The sequence below is a fragment of the Fundulus heteroclitus genome, unplaced genomic scaffold (genome assembly GCF_011125445.2).
Source record: "Fundulus heteroclitus isolate FHET01 unplaced genomic scaffold, MU-UCD_Fhet_4.1 scaffold_193, whole genome shotgun sequence".
In the NCBI taxonomy this organism is placed as follows: domain Eukaryota; kingdom Metazoa; phylum Chordata; class Actinopteri; order Cyprinodontiformes; family Fundulidae; genus Fundulus; species Fundulus heteroclitus.
In genome coordinates this window covers 103,302-121,537 of record NW_023396605.1, presented here as the reverse complement: position 1 = coordinate 121,537, position 18,236 = coordinate 103,302, and the positions used below count along the sequence as shown (strand labels likewise).

General features: G+C 42.4%; 2 protein-coding genes across 2 annotated transcripts in view; one reads left to right on the top strand and one right to left on the bottom strand.

Moving 5' to 3' along the window:
- Positions 1-12,599, bottom strand: part of pcm1 (pericentriolar material 1) — a 29,790-nt gene extending 17,191 nt beyond the window's left edge. The window contains 13 exon segments of the mRNA XM_036129623.1: positions 736-962; positions 1,807-1,967; positions 2,183-2,398; positions 3,252-3,396; positions 3,485-3,764; positions 5,673-5,782; positions 6,026-6,212; positions 6,419-6,535; positions 7,404-7,574; positions 8,653-8,976; positions 10,018-10,266; positions 11,906-12,020; positions 12,398-12,599. Coding sequence (XP_035985516.1) covers positions 736-962; positions 1,807-1,967; positions 2,183-2,398; positions 3,252-3,396; positions 3,485-3,764; positions 5,673-5,782; positions 6,026-6,212; positions 6,419-6,535; positions 7,404-7,574; positions 8,653-8,976; positions 10,018-10,266; positions 11,906-12,001 — 2,283 coding nt within the window. The 5' untranslated portion in view covers positions 12,002-12,020; positions 12,398-12,599.
- Positions 12,600-14,885: 2,286 nt separating this feature from the next.
- sart1 (spliceosome associated factor 1, recruiter of U4/U6.U5 tri-snRNP) lies at positions 14,886-18,089 on the top strand. The gene has a single exon (XM_012869656.3). It carries the CDS (start codon positions 15,240-15,242, stop codon positions 17,559-17,561), a length of 2,322 nt encoding a protein of 773 aa, XP_012725110.2. The 5' UTR covers positions 14,886-15,239; the 3' UTR covers positions 17,562-18,089.
- The last annotated feature ends 147 nt before the right edge of the window (positions 18,090-18,236 follow it).

Below are 18,236 nucleotides of genomic sequence, written 5' to 3'. Positions count from 1 at the left end.
AAAACGACAGGAACCTGACGTCTCACTACTCGCTTTATTCCATGATGTTGCATTTATGCTGCTTTATCCTTTTATGCTGTGCTGTTTTATGGTTGTTTTTATTGTAAAGCACTTTTATCCTATGAAAGGTGCTATATAAATAAAGTTTACTCACTTACACTGTGAACTCAAAACTGAAAGGGAAAATAGTTACAAGCTCTACGTCGGATGTTTTCCACTGAACTGTAAAACATGACGTTTGAGCAAACTCTGAGGTGTCCTCAGTGCTGCCAATAAAAGGGAAAATTAAGAATTTTCTAAATAAATAGAATAAAAAGCCTGAAAATAAAAAGCTTAACTCGGTATCATATTTTCTGTGTATCAGAGAAGATGTATATATATATAGATAGATAGATAGATAGATAGATAGATAGATAGATAGATAGATAGATAGATAGATAGATAGATAGATAGATAGATAGATAGATAGATAGATAGATAGATAGATAGATAGATAGATAGATAGATAGATAGATAGATAGATAGATAGATAGATAGATAGATAGATAGATAGATAGATAGATAGATAGATAGATAGATAGATAGATAGATAGATAGATAGATAGATAGATAGATAGATAGATAGATAGATAGATAGATAGATAGATAGATGTCTCTAGTGTTCTAACAATACTGAAGAATCCCCTGAAGCTGTAGACCTGACCACCACTTTAGTGCGTTGTCCGTCTCCTGTACCTGAACCATGGCCACCAGCTCCTGCAGCTGCCTCAGCTTTTGCTTTGCTGTCTGCCGGTGAACCTTCGGAGGGAAGCCTGCGTTGTTCCCAAAGCTGCTGCCTCGACTCGACTCCGACACGCTGTCTGGAAGCATGGCCTGTGGTCCCCCGTCGTTATCAATGCAGTCTTCGTCATCGTCTTCATCCTTCACCTCATCGTAGGAACGGTCCCTGTTGTACTGGCACTCTAGATCAAGATCAAAGTTCAAACAGCTGTTAAATAAGGCCATGTTCAAAATTTCATTCTATATAAAAACCTCTAAATTTATTAATCCGAGTAACAACAACAACAACAACAGGCCAAAATATATGGAAAAGGATGTTTGCATTGATGAGAGAGTAAGAATTAAGTACTGTACTCCTGTGAGTTTCAATAAGTTAAATTTAAGTATTTTTAAGACCTTTATCATTCAAGTGTAAGACAGACCAAATAAATAAGTTAAATATGTTTCAACTGAAGCTGGTGTTTGTTCTGGGGGTCTTTTGCTGCATAGTTGCCCAAATTTAGCAACTTTATACAGTGTACAGTAAGTTAAAAAAAACTTTTTTAGGCAATTTTACTATTAAAACCTCTGTTTTCAAGCCAAATGCTGTTAAGTATACACATTCTTATGAGCCAGTGGAAAATACCATGACAACATTTTCATTGTAATTCCCTAAAAATAAAAATCTGTTTAAGATGAATCCAGCTTCTTTCAAACAAAGGAGTCAACAAAAAAAAAAAACAATAAACGAACAATTGCTTGCTTCGATGTATATTTTTAAGACTTTTAAGGCCTAAAATTGAGAATATTAAGTTTAGTACTGTTTAAGACCAAGCACAAACCCTGAAGTAAATAATAGAAACTACTAATCTAAGAAGAAACTTTCTTGATAGTAATAACTTTTTCCATTATTAAAGCTATAATTAGTATTTATACAACTTCCTGAACATTTTCTTACACATAAAAACAACTATTACTGCACTATAACCCCTCAGAGTGAATTATGAGGTGTAAAGACGTCATTCTCGGTGTGTTACATGAGCGGACCTATGGGCGTGGCGACGTTGAGGCTGCGGAGGTTGGCTGCGGCTCGGTTGTTGATTTCCGTGTTGAGTCTACCGTCCTGGTTGTTCGTTGTGCCACCCCTGGCGCCGCGCCCGTTGCTCAGGCTGTTCAAATCGCCCCAGTTGCTGCTGCGCGGAGGGTTTCTGCACACACACAGCAATGCAAAGTCTTTTATTAATGCAGTCCAGGAAAAGTCCCAAAATGCACGACAAACTGAAATAGAGTACAACATTTAATTGCAGTTTGATTCAGGAATATTTACACGGCGAATCTGTTCAGAAAACAATTCCTCAACCAAAACAACAACAACAAAAAGACTAGTTTTGCATTCATTGAAGTCTTTATTTTTCTCACCCACCTAATGTTTGCCACAGGCTGGTGATTCTCATGGTCCAACTCAAACACCGTTTCAAACATGGATCCATCCTCCGTCTCGTCTTCCTCCTCCTCCTCCTCGTCATCAACCTCTTTCACGTTCTCATTGACGGCATCCACCATCATATCAGAGGTCTGCTCGTAGTACTGGACCAGCTCCCTCAGTTCATTAAGGCGCTTATGGACTTCCTTTAGCTTCCTGTTGGGAGATGTGTCAAAATCAGAAATGTACAATGAGTGTAAAGGTTTCTATTCACCCATAATATGCACACGTGTCACGTTATCTGCTTTTACTGATTTATTTGAACACGCCGTCCCATTCCATGGAGCGTGATGATTATACAACAAACCTCAATGATTCTCAAACCACAAAATGTGGTTCCTAAGCTGTAATTTATCGGGAAATGTCTCTAATCCCCACTATCAGAATAATAGAGGCAGCCTCAGATGCTAAGTTACATCCCACTGATATTGACTTAAATGTCTTTTGCAAGATGTACTTCAACACCTTGTGGCCATCAATGAGATCATGTGCATATATTTGGCAGAACTGGTGGACTTTGATTAAACTGGCCGGTTTCCTGGCACAGACCCAGCTTTAAAGCATGACCAGAAAAACTTTCAAGAGTGTTGAACTCGGTGCTCGTGGAAGACGGAAACATTAAGCTTCTGTAGCCGCTCCAATCTCAGCCCTATTCAAAATTAGGGTCTGGTAGAAAAAAAGAAAAATAAACCAATTTATATCAAATATGCCAATTCTGAGACAAAGAGTGGTCAGAAAGATGCCAGGACTGTCTCCATTACAGAATGTGTGCGGTTTGCCTGCTAATTTGACCCGAGAATGTTAGAACGTATGTGGGGACGTATGCGTTTTGTCGAACCAGGTATGTGTATTTTAAGAGACACGGACTGAGTGTAGTTCAGTCCCTGAAAACTAAAACCTGTCCGCGGCTGATGTAGAAGGTTCCGTGCTGCGAAACACAATACGGCGGACATCTGACCCGCCAACGCCAGAGCTCAGTGTTTTTCTCAGCGTTTGTGTGTGTGTGTACCTGAGCTTGTCAGAACCGGAGCTGTCCTGTTGAGTAAATAAAGGCTGAAAGGAGGAAGAGGCCGAGGCTGCGTTTGAGCAGAGAGCTGACGGACAATCCGAAGATCCTCCTATACTCGTGCTGCCCTGTGCTGACAAGCCACGACCTGAAGGAAGCAAGAGCCAATACATTAACCCTTTGTGAAGATTAAAGCTGTACGGCGGTTTCAAAAATGTTTTAAAAATGTCCCATACATGAGTTATTGTTCAGGGTCTGGTCTCGGAGTGAATGCAGCTCTTGCAGAATCTTGTCCATGGTCTGCTTTTTGTCCTGAAGCTCTTGTAACTTGGTGAGTTTGGCACTGGCAGTCGCTCCGTCGGCGTCTAGCCCAGCATGCGGGCCCGAAGCGGAGTGAAGGAGCGGCCTGTGTTGAGGTGGACCAACGGCGTGGGCGGGCCGGGACCAGGACGAGGAGACCTCTCCGGAGAGGGAGAGAGTCTGTGCCTGACGGCGGTTATCTGGCACCGCTTTAGTCTGGAGGGGGGATTTCATTTGTTAAGTAAATGTTTTTGGTAAAGTGACCAACTTTCTCATATTAAGTTCATAAACTACAATTTTTACAGTGTTGGCCACATTTACTGGTATCTCTGGTAAAGCTGTGTAAAAAAAGCCTTAAAAGAAATTCACAATTTTTTTGTAGCAGGAACCTAAAAATCTAACCTTTAACTAGAGTACATTCTTTTAGTCCCACATAAAAAAAAAGTCCCACATAGACGTTATTATTTTTCAACAAAACCACAAGTGGCCATCCAATAAATTATTAACAATTAATGCAACTGAAGCAGTTTTTATTCATATCTTACTTTTTAAAGTTGACTAGATTTGCTGTTAATTTGAATGATGACTCCCATGTTTCATTGAGCTAGAAATATGACCTAAAAAGAGAGCCTCATATATTTTATACACTGTCCACCCGGCCAAAAGAAGAGCCAAATTTATCTTACCACCACAAATGGTGGTGTGTCTGTGTGTGTGTGTGTGTGTGGGGGGGGGGGGGGGTTCTCTAAAGTTTACTGCAGTAAGGGGAGGTATCTCAAGGCAAATGATCCTCCATAGCATTGAAACGCACTGAAGTACGCTGGGTGATAAATTGATTTAATCGATTAATTCGAGTTTACAATTTTTATAAGATTTCATTTTTGGGAAATCTGGATTTTACTTTGCCATTGCATTCAGTGGACTTCCATAAAGAGAACAACATGCAATGCTGAATATATGTTTAGGAAATATATTGTCAAAATATTGTAAAGACGAAACTTTTTTTAACCATAACACGAGGCCCGTTAATTAACTCATTTACATATTTTTTTAAGTTAGTTTGAAGTTACACAAGGGAAGTGAAGCTTGGTTAGGGTTCCTCATTGTGTAGAACCACTAGCAGCAAACATTTTGTCATATTTTTATTGTTTACAATGGCAGGGCGGCCATCTTGTTTTTATTCATATTTTACTTTTTGGCACTGTTTAACAGCTTGTATTTAGTTGCACTTTGAATTCAGGTCAACTCCCAGATGAAACGCATAAAAAGCAAGTTTTTAAAATATTTAAAAGGAGGAAAAAAAATTCGATTGATCGGATATTTTATTTTAAGCTGTATCGCTCAGCTCTAACTGGAGCTGGTTGAGAGAAATGAAACCTAAACTTGCAGAGTTTACTTAACTTTACCGGAGATTGAGGTTAAGATCAACAATTAGACTCATTAAGTAAAAAACGTTTACATCATTTACTACAAGTAATTGCAGTTAATAAAGCTCTCTTCTTCACATTCTTTCAGGAGTGATTCAAGCGTCATCAGCTCCAATAATTTGGACCCCTGCTGTAAATCATTCCAGGCTGAGGAGCAGCGCTTTTAAACGTTCTCTGAAAACTGAAAACGGGTCATTGGGGTTCTTTCACTGGGCTAATCATCCAAATCCCAGAAACGGTTCTACGTTCTTGACTGGTAATCTCGGTCCCTATACTTAAATCCTTTAGAAACTCTATGCAGTGAGCTAAAGAGAAAACAAGCTTAAGAGGATCTAGGACTCTGAAGCTTTTAAAGTGAAAAGGTCAAAGTTCTTTCTCTCTCTATGCTCCAAATCAGGGAAAACCTTATAGGAGAAGAGACGGCTTAGTGGAAAAAGTGGTTTGTATAAAGAGTTAATGGAAGGGATTCTTAAAGTAGCTTTTTCTCCATTCTGAAGAAATTCACTCAATGAAAGGTTTGATTTTTCCAATTTTGTCTACCTTTGTCCACTTATCCTGCAATAACATATGAATTTATTTTAGGGCTTTTTATACATCTTTACTAAATCTGCCCGTTATGGTTGGTATGGCATGTTGCCATGCAGTTGGTTTTAGGCACTTTGAGGAAGATTCAGAGATATGATGGTTTCTGCTGTACCTGAGAGTCGTGCAGCTGGTTGTGGAAACGCTGAATCAACTCATTTAACTCTTCGTTCAGCTCCGACGTGATGCTCAGGCCGGAAACACTGCCGGTGGTTTCAGTCACAACTTTAGGAGAGAGCAAATGTTAAAAAAGGGAAAAGGCGTAGAAAATACCTGCATATCTATATTTTTGGGCAGCATCCAAAAAAATCAAGAAATGTATCTACAACACAGAAATAGAAATGTGTGAGTATTTAAGTCCTACTTTTGAACGTTATCTAAAAAAAGGTTGTATGCAGAAAACAGTAACTCAAAGTCAAGTTTACTGTGAGTGGAGCTGTGTCTGGTTTTCTTGGGTGCGTATGTCACCTGTGTCTTCGATCACGGCGAGCGCCTGCTCTGCACTGTGCTGCATGGCCATGAGCGCTTCCTGCCGTCCCTGCAGGGCTCGCAGCTGTTCCTGCTGCTCCAGCATCTTCTTCAGCAGCTCGTGCTGCTTACGCAGATTCTCCAGCTCTTCCTTCTGGTCAGCGCGCACAGATTCTGTCCTACCGCCCTACAAATCCACCGCCCCCGCCCCGACACGTCACTGAGCCGATCAAAACCCACATCAGCAAAATATATACTGCTATGCTGCAAGAACACCAAGTCTAAAACAAGAAGGAAGAGAGCTTAAACTTTGGGAGTTTAAACTTTGAGACAAAATGTTAAAAAGCAGGAGGAAAAGGCAGATTTTTTTTTCCCTCCCACAGACGTACTCACTGTTATGTTAGAAGCGTCTGATGACTGAACTTCTATGTTAAGGGAAGAGCTCTCTGCCAGTGACCCTGAGCCGACGGCAGAGTCGAGGGTCCCGACATCACAGTCACTCTCCTGGGCCTGTGGAAAGAGGCACAAACAAAGTTCATTAGGAACCCGTGCTTCATAACAATCGGCCGTCCATCATTTCCTCGTGATCCGTAGAAGAAGAAACCGTCTGGATCCATTAAACTGCAGGACCTGAAATATTATTACTATATGACGAGAACATCTGAAGTAACAAAAGCGAATAATACACACTACGGCTGGATGATATAGAAAAAAAGCATATCGATAAAATAGAAATCATATTAATCGATATCAATAGTTATCAACAAATTCATAACATACATTTTAAGTGCAGCCCTGACCATTTTATGCTGTTCCTTAGCAACCTATTTTTAGATACAGAACACACAAACGCTGAATTCAAACTAAATTATATATTCAACCAACTTATTACCAAAATTGTAATTTAAAAAAAAAAAGAAACAATAACGCATGCTCTCTAAACACTTTGAAAGGGGCGGAGCTTATTCCTGGTCTGCATTTGTGATTGGTTGGGAGGATATAATGACTGTAGTATTAATCTACATGATAGGCTAGAACGCAAAAAGAAGGAAAACTTTTATTCTATTGAACATTTTATCTACCCTTTTTTTCTATCATCGATTTGCGTCTATCGATCGATATATATTGTTATTGAATTATCGTCCAGCCCTTATACACACAAGAAGCTAACTTGGCGTATTCCAATTTTAACAAAAGTAACACATGACAATCTGCCTGCCACCCCTCAACATGGGTTTGTTTTTAGCTATAATCTAAAGGCATCATTTACACAGGCCACATTTCCTTGAACTAATTCAGCCAAGTCTTATGGCATAAAAAACAAAAAAAAAACAAAGATATACGTAGAGAAAAAAAAGAAAAAAAGGAACAGACTTACGAGCACTTTCTGCAAGAACCGTAAATAGGACTTCTCCTGCTCCTTGAGGTCGTCGATGAGGTAAGAAAGACGCTCAACGTTGGCTGGAACGTCGTTCTTTTCCACCAGATCGTCCCTCATGGCGCTAGCCTTACTGATGTAGTCCCGAATCTGGACCAGTTTGCTCACCACCTGAGACCGGACAAAGCCAGTATGAGTAGGAGGAAGGCGTATGGTGGGGGGTTGTTAGAGGATATAAAGAGAAAAGAAAAGCAAACACACAGGAGAAATGTGAAGCGAGCGTCTGTAGATATAGCTGTGACTGGGATAAATAAGGGCAGAAAGGGGGTAGGGCACAAAACTCGCCGGGCACCACTGGTGGCATATTTAGAAACTGTCCTACATACAGTCAGCTCTCAGCTGCACAACCGCTCCCTCACTTTCATCCTAGTTTTGGTTCTTCCTCAGGTAGTCCAGAGTACTGAGGTGTACAAACGCTGCCGTACAGCGTCTGGGAAAGGTATTCATCCTGCTTCAACGTCTTTTTACAGTTTGACGCACTAAAAACACAAACCTCAATGTGTTCTGGTGCTGGACCAACACAAAGCAGGGAGTAATTGTGAGGTGAAAGTAAATGATAAATGGTTGTTAACTTTTATTTTACTTTCATTTTGCAAAGAAAAACTCTGCTACACATGTTTTTTTGGCTCTCTTTACTGGGACGGCCCGAAAGAAGTCCCCCGGTCGGTGAGCAGGACTCCGCCCGCATGTAATTTAATCTCACAAACAGAACGAGGAAGAAGATGTGGAGAAAGTCTAAAGCTAGGGTGGGTTATTAAATATCTATAAATCAGGTTAGAAGCATCAGCGTAGTCTTCAATCTATCTTTTGAAAATAAAAAGATTACAGCACAGCTCCAACTCTACCAGGAGACGGCTGACCTGAGAGGCCAGGCAAGGAGAGCATGAAACAAACCGACCTTTTAGAAAAATGGCTACACATAAACATGCACATCTACATTTTTTGGGGATTTTTATTCATATAACAGTTAAGATAACCGTCCATTTTCATTTTACTTCCAGTTCGGCACTACTTTTATGTTAGTTTACCAAATGAAACCCCATTAAAATGCACGAAGGTTTGTGGTTGTAACAGGACAAAGTGCAAAAGTCTTCAAAAGTTCTGCAGGTCGCCATTTGTCGTTTTATTATTTAAAAGGATAAACTGTTAGATGAACGTCAAACAGGCGTCCTTAACTATAAAACCTTACCTGGCTGCTGTCTACTCTGGGCTCTTGTCTCCCATACTCTCTCTGCACTAGAAGGGTTCTCTCCGTGCCGCTTCGGCTCATCCTCGGAGGTTCCTTGTGAGGAACGGCGGGACTTAACGTTTCCCTCCGTCCCGGACTCTGCTTCTTCGACTCCTTGATAGCCGGCGTAGCTGGAGCAGAAGCGGAGGGATGGAGCAGCTCTTTGCTTTTGTTAGTGTTGACATGCAGAGGCAGGTAGTTGTAAGGCTTCTTGTTCTCTCCGGCTATCTGCCGCTGGTTGTTGGCAGCGGTGACGCGTCCCTGGGAGTCGCTGCCGATGCTCCGCTGATCAATGAAAGGTGAGCAGAGGGGGGGAAAAAAAAGAGAGAATCACTCGAGGTTTTGATCATTTTCGTTTTAAAACTGAAAGCGATGTAGAGGGTTGCGTCTTGTTTGCCATACCGTTTAATAGCTTATAAGAAAATATGAAAACAACTCTTTAAGACCACTTTCTTTGAAGAACTCTTGGCTATTTTGTTCCATTTTTTTCTTATTTTAATTTTATGTGAAACACTTTATAAACAGAATTCCTAAAAATGCTGTAATTACAATAAGTGAAGCTCAGCTTTATTTTCTTCTCAGATTTAGGTAAAATAAAAAAGCTCAAGATAAACTGCACAATATTACTAGTTATTTATTAGGTGAGGAGGGATTAAAAAAACTGAATAAATTTTGGAAACTACCAGTTAGCGGCCATGCTTTGGCTGCATTTCTAGCTTCAGACAATGCATCGCTAGTCAGCGTACTCTACCCTGGCCTCAGAAACAGACTTTCCACAATCAAAGTATTTCAGCCTTTAGTTCTCATTTGCCGGTGCTTCTAAGGCCTGACGCTAGATTAGGCTAACTCTATGCTTGTCTATCAAATAAATAGAAGCTGGTGTTACAGTTACCCTTACACTGCCTTTCATTTCTAGGTTTTATTGGTTCATACGTGTTCCTCTTGTCGTTAACATTCATCTTAGATTTTGAAAACTATTTGAAATCCAGTAGATTTTAAAAGGCAGACCCATCAAGTAGGGGAAACCTCACCATTCTCTTCCTCAGAATGGCCTGAATTTGGTATCCCCACAAAATTAAAGACAACCCAAAACATTTATGCCTGCTGATATTAGCTGTTCCAGGAATAAGAAATATGTTGGTTGAACTTCATAAACTGGTTGCGGTGTGCAGCCGCATAACAACAAAAACTCCTGAGACAATACAGAAATTATGGTTCATTACCAGCAAGTCCCTGAAGATGCTTTCCTTGTCAGATACTTCCTGTGGCACAGATTAACAACATCCTTACGCTGTCTGATACATCGTAAAGCACTGTGACCGTTACCTCGTCCAGGTCGGTGAAATTGATCCTCTGCCGTAGCTTGTCCAGTTCGGCCTGGTCAGGAACAGACATCTGGGTAGTGTATTTGACATGGGGAAAGGAATGAGGAGTGCGCGCTCTCTTGCGGCCAGCCCCTGGCGTGGACTCGGGCGAAATATCATTAGTGAGGCGGCTCTCCACCACCGCTGCAGACAGCTTTTTCTTGTTCTTCTCTGAAGACCGGTTAGCTTTCTTTTGCTGGATCCCCCAGTTCTGCTCAAACACAACAGAAAACATGAGTGAAGTTGTTGGGAAACATTTATTGTGGTGATGACAAAGATGAGTATCAACGACATAAAATAAACTGCAGTTTTAACTATGACGTTTACACTGTAAAAGAATGTAAACAGAATGCCTCTTTGCTGAAGACAGAATGTTCCCAGGTGTTAATTTAAACTTTAAAATTTAAATTTTAAACTGTCTTCTACCAGCAGCGCTGTCGGAACCTTTTCTCACGTGGGCCACTGTGGTCAAATCTAAAGTACTCACAAGCCAAAAAACATAACTTTTTTTAAAACTAAAATAGCAAAATATTTGACTGGAATTTTTTTTACAATCTTAATAATCTAAACATGCAATATTTTATGAAAAAAAACAACGTTATTTTGTATGAAAAGGATGTTTAAATTATTGTTGATCCAAAACTTAAAAAAACTATTTTGAAGGTTTGCCTAATTAAAAGAACGGTATCTAGTTTTCAGTCTTATTGGACAGGATTGAAAATTTATGTTCAGTAATAAGAACAGGATTTGGATCATTCTTTCTTTGAAAACCCCTGCTATATTTAGCAAAGTTTAATAATTTAATTAAAAACTTGAGTGCACCAAAGTCCGCATCTGAGTAAAAGGGACTGGATGAATGCGGCCCTATTTACTACAAAATGAAAGTAAATACAAACACGTTGTTATGAAGAGACAAACACTTTGTGTTGTCCCTAGCATGTTCCATCATAAGAACATTCATTCTATCCCCGGGCCGCACTTTGGACACCTCTGTTCTTCAGTGACTAAGATGATCTTCTGATTGAATACGATGACTATTTCATTAAATTACATTCTATCCTCTAAAGAGGCAGAACACGCATCAATGAATAGTTGTCCTACAGTTCATGGCAATCTTAAAAAAAGATTGGGAGCTTTTGCATCTCAACTTTTCACAGGCTTTACTGGAAACTGAATAAATTTGTTAAAATAGGACTGAACGATAATTCAACAATAATATATATCGATCGATAGACGTATATCGATAGATGATAGAAAAAAAAGTTCAATAAAAAGTCCAATAGAATAAACAGTTTTCCTTCCTTTTGCATTCTAGCCTTGCAGGTCAATATTACATTCATTAAATCCTCCCGACCAATCACAAACGCTTACCCAGGAACCCTCTGTCATCAAGCCCTGCCCCCTTCAAAGAGTTCAAAGAGCACACATTCTTTTTTAAAAACATGCAGTTTGGTAAAAAGTTGGTTAAATAAAGGGTTGAGTTTTAATTCAGTGTTTGTGTGTTCTGTCCCTAAAAATAGGTCGCTAAGCAACAGCATAAAATGTGTTGATAATTATCGATATCGATCAATATGATTTGTATTTTATCGATATGCTTTTTTCCCCTATATCGTCCAGCTCTATGTTAAAATACCTAATATAAGCATTTAGAGTCTGCAAACATCATACGTTTTTTTATTAACATTTTATTTATTATTTTCCACGAGGTTTGACAAACCAATATGCTGTTGCCGGTATATTGCAAAACAAAGTATGGCTGAAATCTTGGGAAAATAATCAATATAACAGATGTGTATGTTGCATCGTCAATTGCAATGTGTCAGTGGGACTTTAGACTGTAGAGTCTTTACCATGTTGTTTAGTCTGTCTTCCAGACTGCCATTGGGAGCCGTCCAGTTGTGCAGCTCCTCTGCACTGTCATCAAATGGAGCTCCTCCGGTTGCCATGTCACCCACTTACAGCCTGCTGGAAATAACAACAAACAGCATGGTGGTCAGCACAAAGAGAACACAGAGAATACTCTGCTTTAAATGCCAAATTTAGGGAGAAACTGCTTCATTTGAATCGGAATGTATAACCCATGTCCACCACCGTGAATACAAATAATTATGTTTGTGTATATACACACATTCACAACAGGCAAAAAAGGATAGTTTTGTCAAAAAAACAATAATGGTCGTTATATCAAATATGACCAGAAAATGCTGCTGAAACTGGCTACCGCATTTAAAAGAGTAGCCAAAACCCGTAGCACACAAATATCTTACTTTTTTGTTTTGTTTTTAAAGAACAGTTACAGCTAACGTTGGAGGTTGACGTTAACGCCAGGCGTCGCTTCCTACCGAGAATCCTTGACCCTTAAAACGACGTAACTTCGCGGTAACCGACAACTTAGTGGAGATAACCGGTTAGCGTTAGCTGCCGCTGGGCGGTGCGTGGCGGCGACGGGCCGCTCGGACTCCCGGAGAACGAGATTACTGCGGTCCTCCGGCGTCACCGAGTGAAAAGTGAAACAACAGCAGCAGCCATTGTCGTAGCAGCTCACATCAGAGCCGATGCTCGGCGAACTTCACTAGCACCACGCTCGTGACCCATTTCCGACCAGCTATCGCCATGGCAACAAACGAAGCACATTTTTTTTTTATTAATTTGCGTCAGTAAATTCGCTTATAATGTCACGCTTACGTATAAAACGGTGCTAACAAGTTGCTAAAGTTGTCAATCTCAGCGATATTCGGTGGCTAACACCCGTTTAGCTCAGTCCCACGGACAACTTTGAATGTGTCTAAAATACAACATTTGATGCGAACAGGCGTCTTGCACAACATTTAGAAAACCTCGGGTCACCTCAGTTAAGTTGCACGGGTGCAGTCTGCATACCTAGCGAGGCTAACAAAAGTTAACAATAACAGACAGGCTGCGGTTTGCTTTAGAGACAGCTAGTTTAAAATTCTAGAACCGAAAGAATATTACCTTTTAATATAAGGAACCGGAGGAAAGGATCTCATACATTAGCGTGAACGCGGTATTTCTCTCTGCTAATCTGTGAATTTGTAACTATCTTCCATGGCTCCAACAGTCGCAGCAACCACTCTGTGGTATTAGCCTGATGCTAAAAAAGCCCAACAGCAGGCGGCGGTATCAGGCAAAAGCTAAAGGATGTGGACGGCGTCCATAGTCTGCGTCACTGTCGCCGCCATGTTGGGAGTGGCATAATTGCGTTTGTTGAGACAAACGCAAAATGCGGTGCTGGTCCATGGGTTTACGGTCAAGCTGTGTGACTGTTGCATTGCTCTTCTATTTTTACATTAAATATCAACTAAATAATTATTTATTTATTTATTTCGAGGCACAAAAGAGTTAATGCAATAAATAAATGAAACAAATCATCAAGTAAAAAAACAACTCATCCATGACAAAACAGTTATTCCAATATTTCAAAAAGCTTGAGGTATATCTAAAATCACTATATGTTGACAGAGCTTTTGCTATTACGTAGTTTGTGATATCCAAGAGGTTCCTAAGTTTGTCAGCAAGGCTTGAAAAGTTGGAATGGTACTCATGACAAACATTTCAGATTCAGACTCAGACATACTTTAATGATCCCAGGGGTAAATTACTTTTGTTACATGCTTCAGAATACACACATTGTTATATATATATTTACAATATTCCACACAAGGTATTACCATATCACAATAGTCATATCACTTCACTTGGGAATCCCAGTGAAGTGATGGTGACTTGTGCAAGAACAGTGCAGAGAATGCATAAATGACAGTTACAGAGGGGGGTGTTAGGATAACTGAGGGAGGCGTTGTAGAGATTGATAGCCACAGGCAGGAATGATCTCCTGTGGCACACAGTGGTGCATCTGGGTAAGAGGAGCCTTCTGCTTTTTTACTTTTTTACAGAAGCTTTTTTGCTTCTGCTTTTATACTTTGACTTGCAGATGTCCATCTTGAAAGTCTGAGAAGGATTCTAGAAGCATCCTGATGATAGGCCACTTGCAGTTTCTTCATTATTGCTTTGATGTGTTTACGCCACAGACGCAACGTATAAAAGCAGGTGCAATATGTTTGAAAAAGGGACACTTTAACCTCATCTGCACATGCTAAATGTACATGCTTGCATGTATAACTTACAACACTGTTGCTTAATTTCCTCATCTTCGCAAAGCTCACACCTGAGAATATGATGTAGATATTTCACATTATTCACCAAACTCAAAACTTGATTTGCTATATAAAAAGAAGGAAAATTCATCTCCTTACCCTCCTTAGTTGTCACAATCCCAACACTCTTTTTAGGATTAAATGTGACGTCAGACCGGGCTCCATATTGATTGAAATAAATAAATAAAACCTGTTTTAAATGTGCCACATGAGCCAGTGGAATTTTACTTTGTTCAACCAGTCCTTACTTGCGTTTACATCTTACATTTAGCATTAGACTAAGCGATATCTTTGGCAGTGTTCAGATATTAAAGAGCTTCCAATGCCCTAAAATAAACAAAAGATTAACATAATTATTCTCTGAAATAAGAAGCCACTGATTTATTACTACAGTTTAGTCTTCACTCCCCAAGAAATAGGGGTTGCCTCCTAAAAGAATCCGAAAACAAATAGCTGTATTTACTGCTACTACCAGCCCTTCTAATATGGGATAGCATAGCTGGGTGTGCGTGTTCGGAAGGAAAATAAAAATGCAGCATGTTGTAAATGCCATGCAATAACCTTAATATTGGTGTGTATTTTTATTTTTAAAACGTCATTCTTCTCCTGTTTTGACTCCAGTCCGTTAGGTGGCGCTAGCTCACCTCACGTGGCTCCGCCAACCGCCCGATAAACACACGAAGAAGAAGGCAGTCGTTCGACATTCGTTTCGACTTCAGCGTCGAGGATTGTGGATAATAGAGCTGGGCTTCACAAAAGAAAACACAATTAAGCAGAGCTGAAGCAACTTAACGCACGATTCGCGGATATAGGACCCGGAAATCAAGATCTAACTTTCTCCGAAATGAGTGAGTCGTGTCATCGTGGTCCGTTTAGCCTCTGAAGCTAACGCTAGCTAGTCGGAGGAGCGAAAGCGGGCCACATTTTCCTCCCTGTTACAACTAAAGCCTGCAGGCGACCGAGCCTTCGTGGGATTCGGACCTTATAGCTGTAAACAGCGGAGGCAGCAATGGGCTCTTCTAAAAAACACAAGGAAAAGAGCCGCGACAAAGACGCGGAGGAGCGCCGTCGCGAGCATAAGAAACATCGCCACAAGGAGAGAGACAGGGACGCGTCCGATCGGGATAAAGACCGGCGGAAGCGCTCCAGGTCCAGGGAAAAGAGCCGACGAGAGAGCCACAGCAAGGCCGATAGAGGCGGCGGCGGTGAGCCCCGGGTGAAGAGGGAGAAAGTTGACGCCGGGTACGAGGAGAGCAAGGCGGAGATCCAGCCTCAGAGCGCCAGCGGAGATGCGTCACTCAGCATCGAGGAGACAAACAAGCTCCGCGCAAAGCTGGGCCTTAAGCCTCTGGAGCTGAACGAGGGCAAAAAGGAGCTGGGCACCAAGGAGGAGCCGCTGGTGGCCGAGACCATCAACCCCGTTCTGATCCGACAGCAGAAGGACATGAGGGAGAAGCTCGCCGCCATGAAAGAAAAACGCCTGCTCAACCAGAAGCTGGGCAAAGTCAAAGCCATCGGCGACGACGACTGGCTGGACGACACCGCCGCCTGGGTGGAGAGAAGCAGAAAGCTGGCCAAGGAGAAGGAGATGGCGGAGAAGAGGGCCAAACTCCTGGAGGAGATGGACGAAGAGTTCGGCGTCAGCACCCTGGTGGAGGAGGAGTTCGTTCAAAGCAAGCGAGACTCCTACTCATCGCAGGACCTGAAGGGCCTCAAGGTGCAGCACAAGGTCGACTCCTTCGCCGAGGGCCAGACAGTCGTCCTGACCCTGCAGGACAAAGGCGTGCTGGAGGAAGAGGAAGACGTGCTGGTGAACGTGGGCATTGTGGACAAGGAGAAGGCTGAAAAGAACGTGGAGCTGAAAAAGAAGAAGCCCGACTACAAGCCCTACGAGGAAGAGGAGAGCGTGGACGACATGGTCACCTTCAAGGGCCACGCCGTGCTCTCCAAGTACGACGAGGAAATCGAAGGGGAGAAGAAGAAGAGCTTCCGGCTGGGCACCTGGGGCTTCGCGGACGGGGAGCGCGAGCGGGAGCTCCAGGCCATGAAAGAGGCGCTGCGGAATCAGGCCCAGTCCCTGGAGATGCCCGCCCTCACCATCGCGTCAGAGTACTACACGCCCCAGGAAATGGTGGGCTTCAAGAAGACAAAGCGCAAAGTCAAGAAGATCAGGAAGAAGGAGAAGGTGACGCTTGCGGACGAACTCGCCGACGACACGCGCACCTCCGATTTCGGCTCGAGGGCGAGAGGCCGAGGCAGCAGGAAGGCCGAGGAGGAGGAGCAAGAGAAGGAGGAGAAGGAGAAAGATGCCGGCGACGGCGGGCCGCCTCCGGTTCCTCAAATGTCCGATGACATCAGGATGGCGGAGATGGACATAAGCGACGAGGACGAATACGTCCCCCCCGAGGCGGCCGTGATCGAGGAGGACGAGGCCGAGCAGGAGCTGCAGAAACAGCTGGAGAAGCAGAGGAAGCTGAGGCAGAAACGGCTCCTCAAAGACTCCGGGGAGAAGGTGGCAGAGCAGATCAAGGTGCTGGCGAAGGGCGACGACGACAACGACCCCGACAGGAAGAACAACATCGTCTTCAACGCCACCTCGGAGTTCTGCCGAACTCTGGGGGACATTCCCACCTACGGACTATCCGGCAACAGGGAGGACCAGGAGGACATCATGGATTTCGAGCAGCAGGAGGAGAAAGACGAGGACGGAGGCTCCGACTCGGAAATCGACGAGAACGTCGGATGGAGCACGGTGAACCTGGACGAAGAGCAGCACCAGGCCGACTTCGCCACGGCCTCGGCCACCATCCTGGACGAGGAGCCCATCGTCAACTCGGGCCTGGCGGCCGCCCTGAAGCTGTGCACCAACAAAGGCCTGTTGGACACCCAGATGCAGAAGGTGGCCCGCGTCAAAGCGACAAAGGGGGCGCTGCCCAACGACAACTACTGCATCGAGGACAAGATGGGCTTCGACGACAAGTACAGCCGCAGGGAGGAGTACAGGGGCTTCACGCAGGAGTTCAAGGACAAGGACGGCTACAAGCCCGACGTCAAGATCGAGTACGTGGACGAGTCCGGCCGCAAGCTCACCCCAAAGGAGGCGTTCCGGCAGCTCTCGCACCGCTTCCACGGGAAGGGCTCCGGGAAGATGAAGACGGAGAAGAGGATGAAAAAGCTGGAGGAGGAGGCGCTGCTGAAGAAGATGAGCAGCAGCGACACTCCTCTTGGGACGGTGGCTTTGCTGCAGGAGAAGCAGAAATCTCAGAAAACGCCGTACATCGTGCTCAGCGGGAGCGGGAAGAGCATGAACGCAAACAACATCACGAAATAAGTTCCCGGGCCGCCGTGTGGCATAGAAACACAGAGATGCACACAGAACTCTTTTAAGAAAATTCCTTCATTGCTTCTTTTTTCTTCTTTTTTTTTTTTTTTTTTTTGGACCTAGCTGGTGAAAGTCTGATTGATTTATAAAATGTTCAATAAAATCAGTGAAAGCGTAAAACTCTTATTTGTGTTATGAATTTAATAAAGTGAATACTATTTTCATTTGCAAGATGCAGTAGTTTGTATAATTATCTGGGCTATCCAAATGAGGAGAAATGCACCTAAAGTTCCTAAATATATTTCTAAATAAGGTTGGTGAAATTTGTAAAGCTCTTCTGTTTGGTTTTTATTTTAAATTATCTTCTCAAACGTCATTTCAGTTGAATTACTACAGGTTACATTTACTTTATGCAGCTTGTCTTGCATGTAACCAGATGAAATCTGAAGGGATTTAAAACAGTTGTGTTAAACAGTTATGTTGTTAAACTGTTTGGAATCGATATTAAATAAAGAAAAACAGCTGTTTTCCAATGAACTATGGAGATTTCTTTGTACTGTTAAGTAGAGATGAATGACCAAAGCACCTTGGAAAGTGTTTGAATCATTTCTGGGCATCTGAGGGATACAACAACAACTAAAATATATTTTTCACTTGAAAAAAGGTAAATAAATGAAATATTTG